Source organism: Oratosquilla oratoria, chromosome 7 (genome assembly GCF_046742065.1).
Source record: "Oratosquilla oratoria isolate Oo_2021 chromosome 7, ASM4674206v1, whole genome shotgun sequence".
Taxonomy (NCBI): domain Eukaryota; kingdom Metazoa; phylum Arthropoda; class Malacostraca; order Stomatopoda; family Squillidae; genus Oratosquilla; species Oratosquilla oratoria.
In genome coordinates this window covers 6993938-7016402 of record NC_134783.1, presented here as the reverse complement: position 1 = coordinate 7016402, position 22465 = coordinate 6993938, and the positions used below count along the sequence as shown (strand labels likewise).

At 40.1% G+C, this 22465-nt stretch overlaps 1 protein-coding gene across 1 annotated transcript in view; it reads right to left on the bottom strand.

Moving 5' to 3' along the window:
- The window catches only part of Ubr3 (Ubr3 ubiquitin ligase), a 296891-nt gene that overhangs the window by 173076 nt on the left and 101350 nt on the right, over nt 1-22465 (bottom strand). The window contains exons 5-7 of the mRNA XM_076187774.1: nt 19332-19450; nt 10412-10506; nt 4420-4548 (exon numbers count right to left, since the gene is read on the bottom strand). Coding sequence (XP_076043889.1) covers nt 4420-4548; nt 10412-10506; nt 19332-19450 — 343 coding nt within the window. The remainder of the gene's footprint in view (nt 1-4419; nt 4549-10411; nt 10507-19331; nt 19451-22465) is intronic.

The following is a 22465-nucleotide window of genomic DNA, read 5'->3' as shown; positions in this document are numbered from 1 at the left end:
TGTGAGAAAGCTTTACGAAAAGGCAAGGATATTTTTGGGCATTTATAGATTTGGAAAAGGCTTATGATAGGGTTGACAGGAAGGCACTGTGGGAGGTTTTGCAGATATATGGGATTGGGGGAAAACTGTTAGGGGCAGTCAAGAGAGTTTACAAGAGCAGTAAAGCCTGTGTTGGAATTAGAAATGGAGAGAGCGAGTGGTTTGAGGTAAAGGTGGGGCTGCATCAGGGATGTGTCATGTTGCCATGGCTGTTCACTGTGTACATAAATGGGGTGGTGTGGGAAGTAAATACAAGGGTAATGGGAAGGGAAATAGAAATGGTTAAAGAAAATGAAGAAAAGTGGGAAGTATGCCAGTTGTTTGCTGATGACGCTGCATTTGTGGCAGGGTCACAGGGGGGATTAAAGGAGTTTGTGACAGAGTTTGGAAAGGTATGCAAATGATTGAAGTCAATTTAACCCATACGTCCCCAGGCGAATGTTGTATATACTCCCCCCCTCCAGCGTCAGGGCCAGAATTTTTTTTTTTATTGCATAAATCAACCCAAAATTATATAAAACTAACAAACCTTCAAAATTATATAAAACTAACAAATCTTGCTTATTTTGATTCACTTTAGCCTAGAAGTGGAGAAACTGGGTCGATTTTGTCAAGATATGCGTGCGAAAGACTCAGAGAACACATCGAAGGGTATAATTTAATTCGTGATTCACAGCATGGTTTCTCCAAGGGTATGTCATGTGTGACTAATCTTCTATCCTTTTACACTAAAGTATATAAGGCGTCAAATAACAATGAAAATTACGATGTTATTTACCTTGACTTTAGCAAAGCGTTCGACAAGGTACCACACCAGAGACTACTAAATAAAATCAAAGCCCACGGCATAGGAGGAAAAGTGTTAGAATGGATTAGAGCTTGGATTAGTAACACAAAACATCGGGTCACCATAAATGGAGTAAAATCTAGGTGGGGCAATGTTACTAGCGGGGTCCCCCAGGGCTCGGTTTTGGGTCCCTTATTGATCATTATGTACATAAACGACTTAGACGATGGGATAAATAGTGATGTTAGTAAGTTTGCGGACGACACTAAAATAGGACGCCTAATTAGGTCAGGAGACGACGCAGAGATTCTGCAGGATGATCTTAATAAATTGTTAACATGGTCAGTGAAATGGCAAATGAACTTCAATATCTCTAAGTGTAGCGTGTTAAACGTAGGGCTACACAACTCCGAAAATAGATACAATTTAGATAACACGTTTTTAGAAAAATCTGAGTGCGAGAGGGACTTGGGTGTTCTGGTGAGTCCGGACCTTAAAACCAGGAAGCAGTGCATTAGCGCCAGAAATAAAGCGAACAGAGCATTAGGCTTCATTGCTAGGACGGTAACAAATAGAAGTGCAGAGGTAATTATTAAACTATCTAGCGATAGTTAGACCCATCCTTGACTATGCGGTGCAGTTTTGGTCTCCATCCTACAGAATGGACATCAATTCACTAGAATCAGTACAGAGAAGAATGACCAAAATGATACATGGACTCGGAAATTTGCCTTATGAAGAGAGGCTTAGGCACCTAAACTTACACTCTCTGGAAAGACGTAGAGTGCAGGGTGATATAATAGAAGTGTTCAAGTAGATCAAAGGTTATACCAAGGGTGAAGCAAACAAGGTCATCATAATAAAACAACAGGGCAGGACTCGCAGTAATGGGTATAAACTGGACAAATTTAGATTTAAGAAGGAAATAGGCAAGAATTGGTTTACTAATAGGGTGGTCGATGAATGGAATAAACTTAGTAACCATGTAGTAAGCGGTGAAACTATCAGTTGTTTTAAGAAGCGATTAGACAACTTTATGGATGGGGATGACAGGTGGTGATGGATACAGAGCTGCCTAGTGTAGGCCTTATGGTCTCTTGCAGTCTTCTTTATTCTTATGTTCTTATGAAAGTTTGGTAGAATGTCCGTACACTTTCTTTCACTCCTCACGCTGGTTGATTGAGGTCGTATTTTTTCGGGGAAGCTTCATAAGAATTTCAGAGTGAAGGAATTTGACATTTATGAAGTTTCAAGTCAATGTACAATCGCCCATAATAGTCTGACACTTACAGAAAACATGTTTATAAATAGTTTTTGTGGATTTTTTGCCGGAATAACTTTGTGGTAAATTGATTCTTTGGTACCTTTTTTTTTTTTTTTTTATATATATATAATTTCATGGAGGATAGGTGATTGTGGTGTTTCTTATTGTTTTGGTAAATGTTTTAGTAAGCATCCATCACACCATTACTGCCCAGCCACATTTTATATTACGCATTTACTATGAAAATTGGCAGTGTGAAAATGTACTAAATACCACCTGCCTAACTGTCGGTATATAGTTTCACCTCCTCATACTTCATTACGTACACCAGAATTGCCTAAATTATGTCCTAAAGGCCGATTTTATACCTCAAGTTACCCCCAAAAAATTGCTGCCAGGGTTGCCAGTTTTGTCAATAAATAAAAAAAAATGCAGAATATCTGAAAAAGGAGGTACAGTGATGGTGGACTGGGCAGTGAGAGTACAAAGGGCAGCAATCAAAATGGTCACCAGCCTGGCAGATAAATCATACAAGGAGAGACTAAATGTACTGGGTCTACCAACTTTGAAAAATTGAAGAGAAAGAGGTGACATGATTACAATGTTCAGGTCACTAGAGGAGATAGATTGTATTGATAGAAGAGACCTCATTAAAGATGGGACAACTTAAAGAGGGCATGGGAGTAAATTAAGACCACATGTCGAAAGGATGTGAAGAAATACAGTTTTCCATATATATGTATAAATATATGGAATAGGTCAAAAGGTGATATAGCCCAAGCTCAAACAATACACAAATTCAAATATAAATGATAATTGGAAACCAAAGATATAGATTAAGTTGGAACTATACATGAATTTAAGTCTAGGTATGTTAGAAAATTAGAGAATAGAAGAATGAACCCAATGAGCATTGTTCCTTTCCTGTATACAATTAAGTATTTACAGTGCTTGTATGCATGCGCTTTGCGCAAAACCCAAAGAACTCAACCAGAAGCCCTCACTGCATTCAGTGCTTTCCACTGGGTTGCGATTCTCTTAGGTTGTTATTTCAGGAATAGTTCATTTACCTAATCTACCCAATTGTATTTACCTAGTTGTAATATATGGGAGGGGAGCTATGCGCGTGGTGACCCATCTTTGTATCTCTCCGCATCAAGTTTTATCTTAAAATCTTGTATAGTGTTTGCACATACTGTTTTGTTTAATTTGTTCCATGTATTTATCGCTGTGTGGAAAACTGTTCCTTTTCAAGTTTTTTCTATAACTATCTTTAAGTCTTTTTTCCGTGTCCTCTCGTTTCACCATTGTCCTACACTAGCAGGTCGTTCCTGTCTAAAACTTCCATTCCTTTCATTATTCTGTAGATAGTCAGCAAATCTCCTCTTTCTCTTCTTTGTTCCAGTGTTGGTAGGTTCAATTTGGATAGTCTTTGCTCATATGTTAGTTCAGCGAGAGTCGGTGCTAGTTTGGTTGTCGCTCTTTGTAATCTTTCTAGTTTCTTAATATTCTTATTGGTACTGGGTGTCCAAAGTGATGCTGCGTATTCAAGTTTTGGTCTTATTAGTGTAGTTAGTATTTTCATTATCATTTCTTCATCCATATAAGTAAATGCCACTTTGATTGACCTCAATAAGTTGTAGGTTTCTCCGAATATTTTATTTATATGCATATCTGGTTTCATGTCCTTTCCAATCATCACTCCAAGATCTTTTTCAGTTTGCTTTTTTTTATTTTTTCTTCCCCAATTCTGTAATCTTTTGATATTCTGCTTTTACTCTTTCCAAATTCCATTATACTGCATTTCTTTATATTAAATTTCACTTCCCACTTTTGAGTCCAATTCCATATCGTGTCCAGATCTTGTTGCAATGAGTTGCAGTCCTCTTCCGTTTTTACCTTCTTAAGTAATTTTGCATCATCTGCAAAAAAATTCATATAGCACTCCACACCTTCATGTATTTACCTAACAGTAGTATACAGGAAAGGAGCAACACTCATTGGGTCCTGTCTCCTATTCTCTAATTTTCTAACATACCTAGACTCAAATTCATGTACAGTTCCAATTTAATATATATCCTTGATTTCCAATTATCATGCATGACCATTAATTTTATGAGCACGCTCTGAGTGTTCTCCAATTTATTGATCCGACAAAGAATGAAGAAAAGTAAGACACCAAATTCTAACCTGCATATTGCTTCACACAAAACCCAAAGAACCAAATCAAAACCCTTATGAGAGAAAAAATAAAATAAAATAAATAAAAATAAATAAAAATAAATAAAATAATAATAATTACTTCAGAATGCTTCAAAACATAACTAACCTGTGTTCTCGGCAGTGCTGAACAAAACGGAGAATGATACGTGGCATAATGGCATCAGCAATAGTTAACAAGTCTGGTGGTGCTTCAGGTTTGTTGAGCTGTGCATGAGTTCCATGTCTATGGCAAAACCTAAATAAAAAAATAAAAATCTCAATGAATACCTTTACTACACAAAACAAAATACAGTATGTACAAAGTGTTGAATCTATTGGCGCTAAATGATGAAATCAAAATATCACTCATCAAGTGTAGACCCTTACATGCAAAGAACCAATAAATTACAAACACATATCCGTCAAATGTAACACATGCCACTCCTAATTCCACTTCACTCTTGAACAAACCAATACATAACAAACTGGAGCCGTAACTGCCTCACAATAAGTACCCAGGACCACATTAAAACAAGAACTCTAAACATACTAAAAATATTGATGAAATCACAAACACATGAAGCGGTTTAATTTTTCACATGAACACAACATTCACGCTTTATGTCTCCAAAAAAATAAACTGGTACCACAATCTACCTTAACCACATTAATTGATTACACAATAAGGGAAGACATCACACAGCACAGATGGACTTGTAACACTAATACACCACAATAACAATACTTCAATCCAAGCAACTTATTAAACCTCTAACAACATCAAATATTTACATTCTGCTCATTACATCAACCCCCATGGCAGCATTGCTAAACCACTTCCATACGGTGATGCCTGCGTAGGCGGCATGAGGAGCAAGTGTGTACTCGATGTTGCCGACGTCGCCATCTTGATAATATTTATTGTAGTCGTACCTACATAATTTTCATTCTCTCTAAACTGGCTTCATCAGTTTTCTATGGTTATCAAAATACACGGGTGAAAGAGAACGAACGATTGAGCACTGACTTTATTTTTTATAATGCGATTATTATGACGCAACATCGCACGTCGGGCAGCTAATGCTGCCAGACGTGCGATGTGCCCCGTAGTGAAGAGGTTACTACAACAATTCAATTCCCTAACAACCACTTACTGGCAGGTGATCTGAATGTTATGTCAACCAATTTGGCTTAGCACACAAATCCCTGACCAAAGAGGACTCGAAATTCTAGAACTCCGAAACATGAACATAAACTCATCTATTATCTATATATCATCTATTTGACAACCTCTCCAACATGACCTACATGCATTACCCCAAGATATTACAATGTGCTCACTATCCCTTCAAAAACACAAACATAGGAAACCATACGAGACAACTTGGAACTGGAAGAGAAAATGCAATCCACATAAAATTAACATTCATGATAACATGAAGGCAAATTGATAAGAACAAATAGATACAAATAAAAATCTAACTATATTAAAGAGTTCCCATCCATGGAATAAGAAATGGATGAAACTGCAGTTACTATCCACAAGGTAAGCAAAAGACGTATTCCTAGAGGATACAGGGGGAAAAAATCATAACTGGCTACACATGAGAAATAACCACCCTGATAACAAAAATAAAACTCAAACAACCTAACACAAAAGTATCACCAAAATATTGTGACAAACACTCTCCAAATGAGGTTACAACTCCATAACTCAAAATAGTTACAACTCCACATAGTAGGAAAAAAAAAATGACAGTTGCCACCTTTCCCTTAACCAGCAAAAACGTAGGTACAAAAGGGAATTTTCAAAAAACCCATGGAGAAGGCCCTTTATAGGTCTTGAACATTCACCTTAAACACCTTGGCCCAACAGCCATGAAGTCATTTACCACCTTCAACCACTCTTAGTTACACAATAAAATTCCAAGAAAGTTTGATGTAAAAACAAACTCTCACACACACACAATATGAAGGAAATAACTGTAACAAAGAAGGAAATTAGCAACCAAATAAAAAACCTTGATGTCAGAAAATCCCATGGTATGGATGGAATTACAAATTGGATACTGAAAGAATGGGTAGAAGAATTAACAGATAAGATACACACTATAATCAAATGCTCACTCAAAGAAGGAAAGGTACCACAAGACTGGAAAAATGCAAACATTGTACCAATATATTAAGGATGAAACAAAGAAAATCCAACTAACTACAGACCAGTCTCCCTAACAAGCATACATACATACATATACCAAGGCTTCTTCCCTCTTACAAGGGAGGTAGCCAAAAAGGAAAAGGCATCAAATCATTCCCACCCATTCCATCCCTGAATACACTCCACACCCCTCCACCCTCCCTCTTATCTTAGCACCTCCTGGATGACAGGTCATCCCTGCACCTTGTCCACTGCCCTGGCTCAGAAGCAGTGTCGCAAGACACAGCACATCCACAGCAAGGCCGCTTCATTAAATCGGCGACTCCCCTCTCCGTCCCCCCATGCATAAAAGAAGACGGGGGAGAAACCCTTCGGGTTGTGTCAAATTTTGCTCACACATACTATCTCACCCCCCATCCCCCCGCCCATTTCACCTCATGCATCACAACATCATCTATAAACAACCATTCACCATTCACCACTGTCTTCTGTCCTCTCCCGTCCTTCCTCAACAGACATTCCCCTCTTCCCCAAAGCCCCCTTCACCCCATCCATCCACCTCATCCTAGGACGTCCCCTCATGTTCACTCCCTCCACATCTGCCTTCCATACCTTTTACTAGTCTTTCTTCACAACCACAGTAGCTAAAATATGTAAAAAAGTGATCAAAAGTAGATGGGTTAAATACCTGGAAGAAAAATCTATACTAAACCCAAACCAATTTGGATTTAGACAAGGAAGATCATGTACAACAAACCTGATCTGCTTCTACTTGAGACTAATAGATGATTGGGCAGACTGTGCCTATCTAGACCTACAAAAGGCATTTGACAAAGTACCACACAAGAAATTACATACATACATATACCAAGGCTTTTTCCCCCTTACATGGGGAGTAGCCAAAAAGGAAAAGGCATAAAATCATTCCCACCCATTCCATCCCTGAATACACTACACACCCCTCCACCCTCCCTTTTATCTTAGCACCTCCTGGATGATGGGTCATCCCTGCACCTTGTCCACTGCGCTGGGTCAGAGGCAGTGTCGCCAGACACAGCACATCCACAGCAAGGCCGCTTCATTAAATCAGCGACCCCCCTCTCCGTCCCCCCAATGCATAAAAGGAGAAGACGGGGAGAAATCCCTTCGGGCTGCGACAAATTTTGCTCACACATACTACCTCACCCCCCATCCCCCCACCCATTCCATCTCATGCATCACATCATCCATATACAACCATTCTCCATTCACCCCTGTCTTCCGTCCTCTCCCGTCCTTCCTCAACAGACATTCCCCTCTTCCCCAAAGCCCCCTTCACTACATCCATCCACCTCATCCTAGGACATCCCTTCATGTTCACTCTCTCCATATCTGCCTTCCATACCTCTTTTACTAGTCTTTCTTCACTCACTCTTTCCATGTGTCCAAACCATCCTAATACTCTTTCATCAACCCTATCTCCCAACTCCCTTTCCATCCCCATTCTTCTCCTCACCTCCTCATTTCTCACTCTATCCAGCCTAGTAACCCCCATCATACTTCTCAGACACCTCATTTCAAACACATTCAAACTCCTTCTCTCTTCTTCTCTTATGTTCCATGTTTCTGCCCCATACAGTGCTGTTGGCACAATCACTCCTTCATACAGTCTCCTCTTAACATCCATTCCCAAATGTCTATTCCTCATTACACTCTTCAATCCACCAAGGCATTTACTCGCTTCTCTCAATCTACATTCTACCTCCACCTTCACTCCACCTTTTCCTGCCACATTTGCACCCAAGTATCTAAAACTATCCACTTCCTCCAGTCGCTCTCCCTTAATGCTCACTTCCAGTTTGCTGCCACTTTCACCCCTTGTACATCTCATCACCTTACTTTTACCCACATTTATCTTTAGCTTTCTTCTATCACATACTCTCCCAAACTCTGTCACCAACTTCCTCAGTCCCTCCTCCGATCCTGCCACAAGCGCAGTGTCGTCAGCAAACAGCTGGCTCACCTCCCACTTTTCTCCATTTTCTTTAACCATCTCCAATCCCTGACCCACTACCCTTACATTTACACAAGAAATTAACAAGAAAATTAGAATCAATAGGTGGCACCACAGGCAAACTATTAGATTGGATGGAAGACTTCCTGACTGGGAGAAAAATTAAGGTACTAGAGACAAATACTCGAAATGGGAAGAAATGATAAGTGGTGTTCCACAAGGGTCGGTGCTGGCTCCAATCATGTTTGCCATATCCATAAATGACATGGATGAAGGAGTTGAATGTTATATGAATTTCTTCGCCAATGACGCAAAAATATTGAAGTAAGAACAATAGAGGACTGTGATTCATTATAATCAGACCTGGACAAAATCTGGAAATGGACTCAAAAGTGGGAAGTGAACTTCAATATCAAGAAGTGTAGCATAATGGAGTTTGGAAAAAGTAAAAACAGAATTTCAAAAAATTATAAAATTGGTGAAGAAGAAATCAAGAAAGTGCACTCAGAAAGGGACCTTGGAGTAATAATCAGCAAAGACATGACACCGGATAAATATATAAACAAAATAGTCGGAGCAACCTTCAACCTATTAACCCCTTCCATACGGTGCCGCACACGTAGGCGTCATGGACTTAGATCTCGGTGGCAGCAGCCAATGCCAGCCGTACGACGTGCCGTAATAATACTCGCATCATAAAATATAGTCACCGCTTATATCGATCGTTCTCTCTTCACCCGTGAATTTTGATAACCATAGAAAATGCGACTACAAAAGAATTAGAAAGAATGTCATTATGGAGGGGCGACTACAATAAATATAATCAAGACGCCGATATGGCAGCCTCGCGAATACACTCGCTCCCCATGACGCCTACGTGTGCGGCACCGTATGGAAGGCTTTTTTTTTTCCCTTACCAGGGGGGTAGCCAAAAAGGACAAGGCACAAAAACATTCCCACCCATTTCATCCCCAAAAACACTTCACACCCCTCCACCCTCCCTTCCATCTTAGCACCTCCTAGATGACGGGTCATCCCTGCACCCTGTCCACTGCCCTGGGTCAGAAGCAGTGTCGTAGGACACAGCACATCCACAGCAAGGCCGCTTCATTAAATCGGCGACCCCCCCTCTCCGTCCCCCCATATAAAGGAGAGGACAGGGAGAAATCCCTTCGGGCTGCGTCAAAAATTTTTGCTCACACACACTACCTCACCCCCATTCCCCCGTCCAATCCACCTCATGCATCCCAACATTTTCCATATACAACCATTCTCCATTCACCCCTGTCTTCTGTCCTCTCCCGTCCTTCCTCAACCGACATTCCCCTCTTTCCCAAAGCCCCCTTCACCCCATCCATCCATCTCATCCTAGGATGAAGAAATAATTTTAAAAATATCAGTTACATTGATTAGACCAAAACTGGATTACACAGCAACACTATGGACACTCAGTACTAAAAAGAATATAAGGAAACTAGAAAGAATACAGAGAGCAATGATAAAGTTGGCACCAGCTCTTTCCAAATTAACATACGAACAAAGATTATCGAAACTGGAACTATCAACATTGGAGCAGAGAAGAGAAAGAGGTGATCTACTGACTATATTTAGAATCATGAAAGGAATGGAAATCCTTGATAGTAATGATTTACTAAAAAATTACAAGAGGTCATCATAAACTCAAAAAGGATAACTATAGAAAAGATCGTAAAAAGAATAGCTTCCCACACAGAGTGCTGGATATCTGGAATAACTTAGATAAAGAGACAGTGTGTGCAAATACTATTCAAGATTTTAAGAAAACTTGATGCTGAAAGATACAAAGATGGGTTACTTTGAGCATAGCTCGCTTCCCGTGTAATACAACTAGGTAAATACACTGAAGGAAAATGAAAAATTTACTTCCTAAACAATTATTTCCATTGCTGAAGAAGTCAGGATACCACCATCAATGTTTATACTACTTACCCAGATTCTTTCATAACAGCAGGATTACCACAGTCACAGGCTCCTCCAGCTTGAGAACGAAACATATTGAAGTCGTGACCTTCATGATTTCCTTCCTGTTTGTGGGAAGTGGGGAAAGGGAGATAGAGGGGCAGGGGAAGAGACACACAGAGGGAGGAAGACAGTGAGATAGAGAGGAGAGTGGAGAGGAGAGAAAGGAGAGAGGAGAGAGGAGAAAAGAGGTGGAGAGGAGAGAGACATTAATATCCAAGGTAAAACTTTTGGCAATGAACTGTGAAATTCTGAGTATATTACCAAATATATCATGAATTTGAAACATTAATAAACATGATATAAAACAGCTCAATATGTAATTATATATTTTTTCAATTTGCTACTCCTAATGGGAGGGGTGGTGGATGGGAGTGGAATGGGTGGGGATGAAATGGGTGGGAGTGGAATTATACCTTTTGACTTTAGCTACCTCCCTGGTATGGAGGAAAGAGCCATTGGTATATGTATGCTACTCCTAATAACTGGATCATTAAATATGTGAATGTAACACAGATTAGAACATAATGCAAGAAATTGGTAGTACATTTGTAAGAAGAATGTTAGTATTGTTTGAAACAAAACTGAAATGTAAAGGAGTTTGAGTTTGGAAGTGTACTGAATTACATGTCAGGAGTGGAACTGTTAGTGGTGACACAGCTACACATGTACAGTGATCCTTCCAGTGCCCAGACTGCCATATACAGACTCGTCTATATTTCAGACATCACAACGGGATTCCTTGTTCACTTCCTGGACCTGACCAGGAGGCCAACTGAATCATGCACTCCATTCAAATCAACCATGTAATGCACATGACACTTGATCTCTCTCGTAATTTGCATTTCTTATTTTTTTCAGCAACTTACTTTTTACTTCACACCACTTCTGTATCTTGTATTTTATATTATACTATCATTTCATAACATAATATTGCAACAAAAACAAGAAATGTGCTTTACTGACAAGCCACCAACTGATACCTATTCCCACTTGTGTTGTGCCCAGTTAGCAAATGTTCTCTCATCTTGTTTAACACATTTGAAGTGATTTTCTTGATTGAAGCACTGTCTGACCCAGGGTCTGGGATCAGCCTTTTTTTCACAAGGTGTCAAGATGGAAGGGATAACTAATGCATTTTTGGATGGGTGTGAATGGTTTAGTATGGGCTTAGGTTTTGATTCATCCAACCCCTTAAACCTCTTCAATACAAGTCAAATTCTCATGCACAGCATCAGATGCCTGATGTATGATCATGAATCAAAATAATTGTGTTGTAAAATATAGTCACTACTGATTTACTCTCTTTCACTGAGTAACAATACATACATATACCAAAGGCTTTTTTCCCCTTACAAGGGGGGATGGGGGGTGAGGTAGTATGTGTGAGCAAAATTTGACGCAGTCCGAAGGGATTTCTCCCCGTCTTCTCTTTTTATGCATGGGGGGACAGAGAGGGGGGGGTCGCCGATTTAATAAAGCAGCCTTGCTGTGGATGTGATGTGGCTTGCGACACTGCCTCTGACCCAGGGCAGTGGACAAGGTGCAGGGCTGACCCGTCATCCAGGAGGTGCTAAGATGGGAGGGAGGGTGGAGGGGGGGGGAGTGTATTTAGGGATGGAATGGGTGGGAATGATTTTATGCCTTTTTCTTTTTGGCTACCTCCCTTGTAAGAGGAAAAAAGCCTTGGTATATGTATAAGGGAGGTAGCCAAAAAACAAACAAATAAAAAACCACTCCCACCCATTCCATCCCCCAACATACTCCACTCCCTTCCCTCCCTCTATCTTGGCACCTTCTGGATAACAGGTCATCCCTACATCTCACCCACTGCCCTGGGTCAGAAGCAGTGTCACAAGACACAGCACATCCACAGCAAGACCACTTTATTAAATTGGTGACCCCTTTTTGGGCTGCATCAATTTAATTTTTCACACATACTCCCACAGCTCCAATCCCCACCCACTCCCCCTCATGCATCACAGCATCATACATACACAGCCATTCTCCATTCACCTCTTATCTTCTCTCATCTCCTGTCCTTCCTCAACAAACATTCCCCTCTTTCCCACTGCCCATTTTACCCCATCCATCCATCTCATCCTAGGTTGCCCCCTCATGTTCACTCTTTCTAGCTTTGCCTTCCACACATCTTTTACTAATCTTTCTTTCCATGTGTCCAAACCATCCAAATACTCTTTCATCGACACTATCTCCCAACTCCCATTTCACCTCCATTCTCCTTCTTGTTTCTCACTCTATTCAGCCTAGTAACCCTTATACTTCTTAGGCAACTCATCTCCAATACATTCAAACTCCTCTCTTCCTCTCTTACTGTATATACTCGCATATAGGTCACTTTTTTTACATACATACATATACCAAGGCTTTTTCCCCCTTACAAGGGGAGTAGCCAAAAAGAAAAAGGCATAAAATCATTCCCACCCATTCCATCCCTGAATACACTCCACACCCCTCCACCCTCCCTCTCATCTTAGCACCTCCTGAATGACGGGTCATCCCTGCACCTTGTCCACTGCCCTGGGTCAGAAGCAGTGTCGCAAGACACAGCACATCCACAGCAAGGCCGCTTCATTAAATCGGCGACCCCCCCCTCTCCGTCCCCCCATTGCATAAAATGAGAGGATGGGGAGAATTCCCTTCGGGCTGTGTCAAATTTTGCTCACACATACTACCTCACCCCCCATCCACCCGCCCATTCCACCTCATGCAATCACAACATCATCCATATACAACCATTCTCCATTCACCCGTCTTCTGTCCTCTCCCGTCCTTCCTCAACAGACATTCCCCTCTTCCCCAAAGCCCCCTTCACCCCGTCCATCCACCTCATCCTAGGACGTCCCCTCATGTTCACTCCCTCCACATCTGCCTTCCACACACCTTTTACTAGTCTTTCTTCACTCACTCTTTTTCCACCCCTGTTCTCCTCCTCACCTCCTCATTTCTCACTCTATCTAGCCTAGTAACCCCCATCATACTTCTCAGACACCTCATCTCAAACACATTCAAACTCCTTCTCTCTTCTTCTCTTATGTTCCATGTTTCTGCCCCATACAGTGCTGTTGGCACAATCACTCCTTCATACAGTCTCCTCTTAGCATCCATTCCCAAATGTCTATTCCTCATTACACTCTTTAATCCACCAAGGCATTTACTCGCTTCTCTCAATCTACATTCTACCTCCACTTTCACTCCACCTTTTCCTGCCACATTTGCACCCAAGTATCTAAAACTATCCACTTCCTCCAGTCGCTCTCCCTTAATGCTCACTTCCAGTCTACTGCCACTTTCACCCCTTGTACATCTCATCACCTTACTTTTACCCACATTTATCTTTAGCTTTCTTCTATCACATACTCTCCCAAACTCTGCCACCAACTTCCTCAATCCCTCCTCCGATCCTGCCACAAGCGCTGTGTCGTCAGCAAATAACAGCTGCCTCACCTCCCACTTTTCTCCATTTTCTTTAACCATCTCCAATCCCTTGCCCACTACCCTTGCATTTACCTCTCACACCACCCCATCCATGTACAAGTTGAACAGCCAGGGTGACATAACGCATCCTTGACGAAGTCCCACCTTTACCTCGAACCACTCACACTCTCCATTTCCAATCCTGACACAAGCTCTACTATTCTCATAAAAACTCGACAGCTCCCAGAAGCTTTCCTCCTATCCCGTATATCTGCATAACCTCCCACATTGCCTTCCTGTCTACCCTATCATAAGCATTTTCCAGATTCATAAAAGCCCAAAAAACATCCTTCCTCTTTCCTATAGCTTTCTCACATATATGTCTTGCCACAAAGATCTGATCTACACAACCTCTACCTGTCCTAAATCCACACTGTTCCTCACCAATTACTCCTTCTGTTCCTCTCCTAATCCTCTCAATCAAGATCCTCCCATAAGCCTTCCCAACTACACTCAACAAGCTAATCCCTCTGAAACTACTACATTCACACTTGTCCCCTTTTCCCTTGTAAAGAGGAACTATACAGGCACTCCTCCAGTCCTCCGGCACTCTACCCTCTCTCCAACAAACACTTTTTTTAACTAAATATTTTGCCAAAATCAGGGGTGCGACCTATCCACTTGACATTAACCCCTTCGATACGATGTCATGAGGAGCAAGTGGGTACACGAGGATGCTGATGTCGGCGTCCTGATTATATATATTGTAGTTGTACCTGCGTGACCCCCATACTCTATAAACTGGCTTCATCATATTTTCTATGGTTATCAAAATTCACGGATGAAAGAGAACGAGCAATACAGTGGTAACTTTTTTATAATGCGAGTATTATGACCGAACATCGCACATCTGGCAGCTAATGCTGCCAGGGAGATTTTGGCCCAGAGTGAAGGGGTTAATGAGGGACAGCACTACTGTCACCGAAGTCGCAACAATTGGCGATTTCAATGTGACAATGACACGGAATTTCCGTGGTCACACAATATACATCGGAAAGCTTTTCAAGCCTTTTGTATGCATAAAATATATATCAAAGGTTCCTACAGACTCCCTGCTTTAAAGTGAACTATTGCCGCTAGAAAATCATACATCAATTACAATAAAATTGTCAAATATTCTCTTTTCCAACTCTTTTGTATGTTTTACGGTGTTTATAAGCAATGCAACCTTGACCTTTTGTTTACTGTACATTACCGTATATCACCCGTTTCACTTGTAGCTGCGTTTCTATGATATGTGCACAAATTATGTTTTCATAGCATAACGTAACATCCTGTAACATAACTTAAATAAACTTTGATTTTCATAATAAGAAATTATCATTCGTAAAATTCCATTAGGCCTACCGTACTGTTAGATCTATGGTAGATCGCACAGAGTTTTAGGCCTAATAACTGCAACCCCTAATCATGAGTATCGGTAAAAGAAAGAGCTATGAAGTAGGTTTTAAGCTGAAAGTGGTGAATTATGCAGAAGAACATATAAACAGATCAGCAGAAAGGGAGTTTGGAGTTTCAGAAAAGGTAGCGAGGGGATGGAAAAAGTAGAAAGATTAACTTAAATGCCAAAATCCAAGAGAGCAGCAAGGTTTTCAGTATCTCCATACCAGTCTCGAAAAAGAATTGTTTGATTGGGTTGTAGACTTTAGAAATAATGGCCTTATTGTGAATAGACTTTTAATAAGAACCAAAGCCCTTCAGCTAGCACCAAAATATCATTTTACACAATTTAAATCTTCAGCAGGGTGGTGTACAAGGTTAATGAATAGATTTGGATTGACACTACAGCAAAAAACCTCATATTGCTCAAAAACTGCCAAAAGACATTGAGCAAAAGTTCATAATTTTGCAAAAATTTGTTCTGAAGGAACATAAAATGTTTGATTTTTCCCTAAGAAATGTTTGAAACTGGGATGAAAATCCCATGTATTTTGATATGCCGGGAAACACTACTATAGACAGAGTGGGAAGTAAAGCTGTTACAGTAAAAACTACAGGACATGAAAAGCAGCATTTTACTGTTGTGCTAGCCTGCCAAGCTGATGGAAAAAAAGCTTCTTCCAATGGTTATCTTCAAAAGGAAGAATATGCCAAAGGAGTCTTTTCCACCAGATGTAATTGTGAAAGTACATCCTAAGGGATGGATGGATGGATGAAAACCTAACAAAAGTTTGGTTGGATGAAATGTGGATGAAAAAGCCAGGGGCCTTGCTCAAACCCAGAAGTCTTCTAGTCTGGGACATGTTTAAGTCACATTGCTGTAAGTCTGTCAAAGTTAAGCTGAAGGAATACCGCACAAGGCAAACAGTCATTCCGGGTGGTTGCACTTCTGTTCTACAGCCACTTGACATTTCACTTAATAAACTTTTCAAGAATTACATTCAGAAATTGTGGACATCTTGGATGATATCTGGTGAAAAGGAATTTCCTAAAGATGGTGCACTGAAAAGACCTGGATTGCGTTTAATTGTAGAATGGGTGAAAGAAGCCTGGGGCAGTATTCCTCAAAAACTAATTATCAAGTCCTTCAAAAAATGTTGCATCTCAAATGCCATGGATGGAAGTGAAGACACGTTATATGAGGATTTGGTTGCTTCAACTTCAAGCACAGATGAGATATTAAGTTAGGGTTTGGTAGTTTCAACTACAAGCACAAATGAGGATGAAGATTAACCTAACGTAAGAGATGATGGACGAGATGAATGACTATACAAACGCTCCTCAACTTACGTTTTAGTTAGGTTCCGAACGGCCGAACGTAACGTGAAAATGAACGTAAGTTGTTACTGTACTATACATCCATAAATTCTATTACCGTATCTAATAAAACACACCTAAATCATTAATTATAAACATAACATTGTAAAATAATAACATTAATTTCAAATAAATTAAATTCAAGCAACATAAATTGAGATGGTGGAGGAGAAGGAGGAGGGGGAGGAGGAGGAGGAGGAGGAGGAGGAGGAGGAGGAGGAGGAGGAGGCAAGGCACATTCAGCCTGTCGTTTGTGCCATGTAAACAATGGACGCAGCATCATGCGTAAGTATCGTTTGAACTATGGAGAGTCGTTTGAACTATGGAGAGTGCGCTAAACTAAAAAATTCACTAAAAAAAAATTTTTTTACAATTTTTTTTTACAGTCAGTTCAAATGTAAAATCGAAAAAACGTAAAATGAATGAACGCAAGTAGAGGAGCGTCTGTAATGAAATACCAATGACAATGTGTTAATTGATGAACAAATGATAAGATTGAAAGTAATGATGACAGTGAAAAAGAAAATTCTGGATTTGACAGTGATGGTGACAGTGAAAAATAACTTGAGGGATCCAGTCCTGATGATACCTGGGTATTAGCTAAATAAATAAACACTTCTACTAAAGTACAATAACATTTTCTTCTATACTGTTGTATGGTGTCCAGTTGACAGTTAAACTCTATTGATTTTTTGTCAAGTTTTTTATGCAAATGCATTTGTTTATGATTATGGTTTTAGAAATGCAACTGTCGTTTATGTAAGTTTGCATTGTGTGCATGCATGACAGTCGGACAATCTACATGTGTTCTGATATAAAAATTTTGAGTAGTTTTGAAATAAAGGTGAATATCTGATAGTTTTTATTTCTGAATGGGTCTTGTAAATCACCAATTATAGTGTGACCTATCTGTGGGACAACCACAAACTAGCTGCGTGACCTATCCACTGATGCAACCTATGCGCAAGTATATATGATATGTTCTATATTTCTGCCCCATACAGTGTTGTTGGCACAATCACTCCTACATACAATCTCCTCTTGGCATCCATTCCCAGATGTCTATTTTTCATTACACTTTTTATTCCACCAAGGCATTTACTCGCTTCTCTCAATCTACATTCTACCTCCTCCTCCACTCCTTCCTTTCCTGTCACATTTGCACCCAAGTATCTAAAACTATCCACTTCTTCCAGTCTCTCTCCCTTAATACTCACTTCCAGTATGCTGCCACTTTCTCTCCTTGTGCATCTCATCTTATTTCTACCCACATTCATTTTCAACTTCCTTCTTTTGCACACCTTCCCAAACTCTGTCACTAACTTCCTCAATCCCTCCTCTGACCCTGCTACAAGCACAGCATCATCAGCAAACAACAACTGGCTTATCTTCCACTTTTCTCCATTTTCTTTAACCATCTCCAATCCCTGACCCACTACCCTTGCATTTACCTTTCACACCACCCCATCCATGTAGAAATTGAACAACCAGGGCGACAGAACACATGGCTGATGAAGTCCCACCTCAAACCACTCTCTCTATTTCTAATCCTAACGCAAGCTCTACTAGTCTTGTAAAAACTCTTGACTGCTCTTAACAGCTTTCCTTCTATCCCATTATATCTGCAATACTTTCAACAGTGCCTTCCTGTCTACCCTGTCATAAGCCTTTTCCAAATTGATAAAAGCCCAAAATACATCCTTACCTTTTCCTAAAGCTTTCTAACATATCTGTCTTACCACAAAATTCTGATCCACACAACCCCTACCTGTCCTAAGCCTACACTGTTCCTCATCAATTACTCCCTTTGTTCCTCTCCTAATTCTCTCAATCAAGACCCTCCTATAAGCCTTCTCAACTACACTTAACAAGCTGATCTCTCTGAAGCTACTACACTCACACTTGTCCCGTTTTCCCTTGTAAAGTGGAACTATAAAGGCACTCCTCCAGCACTTGCACTCTACCCTCTTTTAAACAAACCTTAAATAACCTCACCAGCCAGTCCACCATCACTGTACCCCCTTTTTTTCAGACATTCTGCATGACACCCATCCAACCCAGGTGCCTTACCTTCTCTCATCTTCACTGCCTTCACTTCATCTTTCCTTATTTCTCCTCTATTTTTCTCACTCATCATGGTCATCTTCTTAACGATTTCCACTGCAACTACCTTTCCCTCCCTATCCTCCTCATTCAGCAACTCCCTAAAATACTCTGTCCATCTTCCTCTTACTGCCTTCTCTTCCATTATCTCTCCATATGCACGTTTTACCCTTTCTTCTCTACTTGATTCGCCTCCTCTTCCTCTCTTTATTAATAACCACAGAAAATGCAATCAATCCAGTTGACAGAATTAGGGGCTCACCTGGCTACAACTACAAAATAAATGTAATCTGGACATCAATGCTGGCATCCTCATATACCCACTTGCACCTCATGATGCCAACATTGGCATCTTCATATGGAAGAGGTTGTTTATGTATGTGCATCACACTTTAAATCATGTTGACAAATATCTGTATACAGCAAGGGCCTCTTCCCCTTTATAAGGGAGGTAGCCAAAAATATAGAAAGAAAAAAATATCCTGACATATTAGCTTAAAACTTGTTCTGTACCACATTGCCAACATCTTACCTGGAAACACTGTGCACAGAGGGACATACATGGGGATATTCCACAAGTTCGACACCTATAGGCAACAAAATTCGCAGTCCACACCAAACCACACGTTGTTGCATTATCATATCGACGAACTGCAAAAATATACAAGAATGACCCAACAATAGTAAATCCTAGTTGTAGATTACATTTTCAAGCTTCCTTATTTATATGAAATCCTACTCCTACATAAGCAGGACTGTTATCAATGTGCAACTTATTTCTGCACAACTTTCAATATGGCAAAACAGATGCAACTTTTACATTGCGTTCAAGATATGCAAATTGTTTCAAGTTTCATAGCCCCTGAACAATAAGAGTACATATATATATATATATATATATATATATATATATATATTACAATAAGCTAAAGGCCTTTTCCCCTTATAAAAGAGTGTGGCAAGTCAAATCATACACTCACCCCACATTCATCTAAAAAACCCTTTGCTGTCCCTCCCATTTTAGCTAATGCTTGAAGGGTCACTTCTGTTCCCAGCCACACTGGGTGAGAGGCAATGCAGCCTAATACAGCAATCAAGCAATCAATCCATTGCACCAAGTCTTGCAGTTTTCTACATACAGCACCTCCACAGCAGGGCCTAACATCCAGAGTTGGTTTACCACCACTTTACGTGACACTTCCTCATCCAACTCAAGAAAAATACAGAAGAGAAATCCTTTCAGGCCATGTCATTTCTTCATCCATTTATAACTACTATTAGTTCACTCATCTTCTGACCTCTCCTTTCCTGGACAGACATTCCTCCTGCATCTATGTCCCTTTCACCCTTCTATCCACTCTCTTTTAACTAGTATTTTTTCCATTTGTACTTTGAATATGCCAAACCATCCCAACATTCTCAAATCAATCCTCTCTTGTCCACTACCTAATGTACCCATCTGCTGAAGAGGAACACAGAGGTCAAAATATACAGATCTCTACATTTCTTATTTTTCTCTGATACTGGGTTAAAAAAAATTACAGGAACACAGTGGTCAAAATATACAGATCTCTATATCTTATTTTTCTCTGATATTGGGTTAAAAAAAATTACACACACACACACACACATGCACAAAAACCATACACAAATTTATGAACAATTTAAATACTGCAAGATACAGAGACAGGACACGAGCATAGCTCCCCTTCCCTTGTGACACAACTAGGTAAATGCGCACACACACACACACAAATAGTTTAGATAAAATGAGATATGAAGACGGGACACCACGATCATAGCTCCCCTTCCCATAAAATACAACTAGGTAAATACACACACAAAGCGAATATTCAGACTAACAACACGTAAAAATTGAAGCTCCTGAGAAACACATTAAAAGTGGAATGTCTCAACAGTGCTACAACAGCAGGATACCTATGTTATGGGAAGGGTATGCTCATGGATGCCCAAGATGATTTAATTACAGTGTAAATAGTGAGTATTGAAGTAAAATGTAAGATAATGATAACAGGCCAGAGAAGTCCCCTGGTGGCAAAGCATCAAAACAAAAACACATACCCAGAGCCATCTACTGGCATAACAGCGAAACAAAATGTAAACATGAGCTTTAGATCGCCATTAGGTACAAAAATATTTTTTTAGATACTGGCAAAGGACCTTTATCTGGATTTACTGGGTACAAGAAAAGACTTTTTGGTCAAATTATGTGCAACTACAGGCCAATCAGTTTGACATCGGTTAAAGGAAAAATGCTTGAATCAGTAATAGTAAATAGACTCAGAGAACACATCGAAAGACAATTTAATTCGTGATTCACAGCATGGTTTCTCCAAGGGTAAGTCATGTGTGACTAATCTTCTATCCTTTTACACTAAAGTATATAAGGCATCAGATAATGATAATTACGATGTTATTTACCTTGACTTTAGCAAAGCGTTCAGCAAGGTGCCACACCAGAGACTACTAAATAAAATCAAAGCCCATGGCATTGGAGGAAAAGTGTTAGAATGGATTAGAGCTTGGATTAGTAACAGAAAACAGCGGGTCACCATAAATGGAGTAAAATCTAGGAGGGGCAATGTTACTAGTGGGCCCAGGGCTCGGTTTTGGGTCCCTTGTTGTTCATTATGTACATAAATGACTTAGACGACAGGACAAATAGTGATGCAAGTTTGTGGACGACACTAAAATAGGACGCCTAATTAGGTCTGGAGATGACGCAGAGATTCTGCAGGATGATCTTAACAAATTGTTCACATGGTCGGTGAAATGGCAAATGAACTTCAATATCTCTAAGTGTAGCATGTTAAACGTAGGGCTACACAACCCTGAAAATAGATACAGCTTAGATAACATGCTTTTAGAGAAAACTGAGTGCGAGAGAGACTTGGGAGTTCTAGTGAGTCCGGACCTCAAAACCAGGAAACAGTGCATTAGCACCAGGAATAAAGCTAACAGAGCATTAGGTTTCATTGCTAGGTAATGAATAGAAGTGCAGAGGTAATTATTAAACTCTATCTAGCGATAGTTAGACCCATCCTTGACTATGTGGTACAGTTTTGGTCTCCTTCCTACAGAATGGACATCAATTCACTAGAATCAGTACAGAAAAGAATGACTAAAATGATACATGGACTCGGAAATTTACCTTATGAAGAGAGGCTTAGGCACTTATACTCTCTGGAAAGACGCACAGTGCAGGGTGATCTAATAGAGGTGTTCAAGTGGATCAAAGGTTTTAACAAGGGTGATGAAAACAAGATCATATTAAAACAACAGGGCAGGACTCACAGTAATGGTTATAAGCTAGACAAACTTAGATTTAAAAAGGAAATAGGCAAAAACTGATTTACTAATAGGGTGGTCGACAAATGGAATAAACTTAGTAACCACGTAGTAAGCGCTGAAACTATCAGTTGTTTTAAGAAACGATTAGACAACTTTATGGATGGGGATGACAGGTGGTGATGGATACGAAGCTGCCTAGTGTAGGCCTTATGGTCTCTTGCAGTCTCCTTCATTCTTATGTTCTTATTATAATGAGATATTTATGAAGGATCATGGTAGCAAGAGACTAAATATTTAAAGAGAGTAAATCATGAAATAAGGAAATGATTGACTTAAAAGAAAGCAAATGCTGAA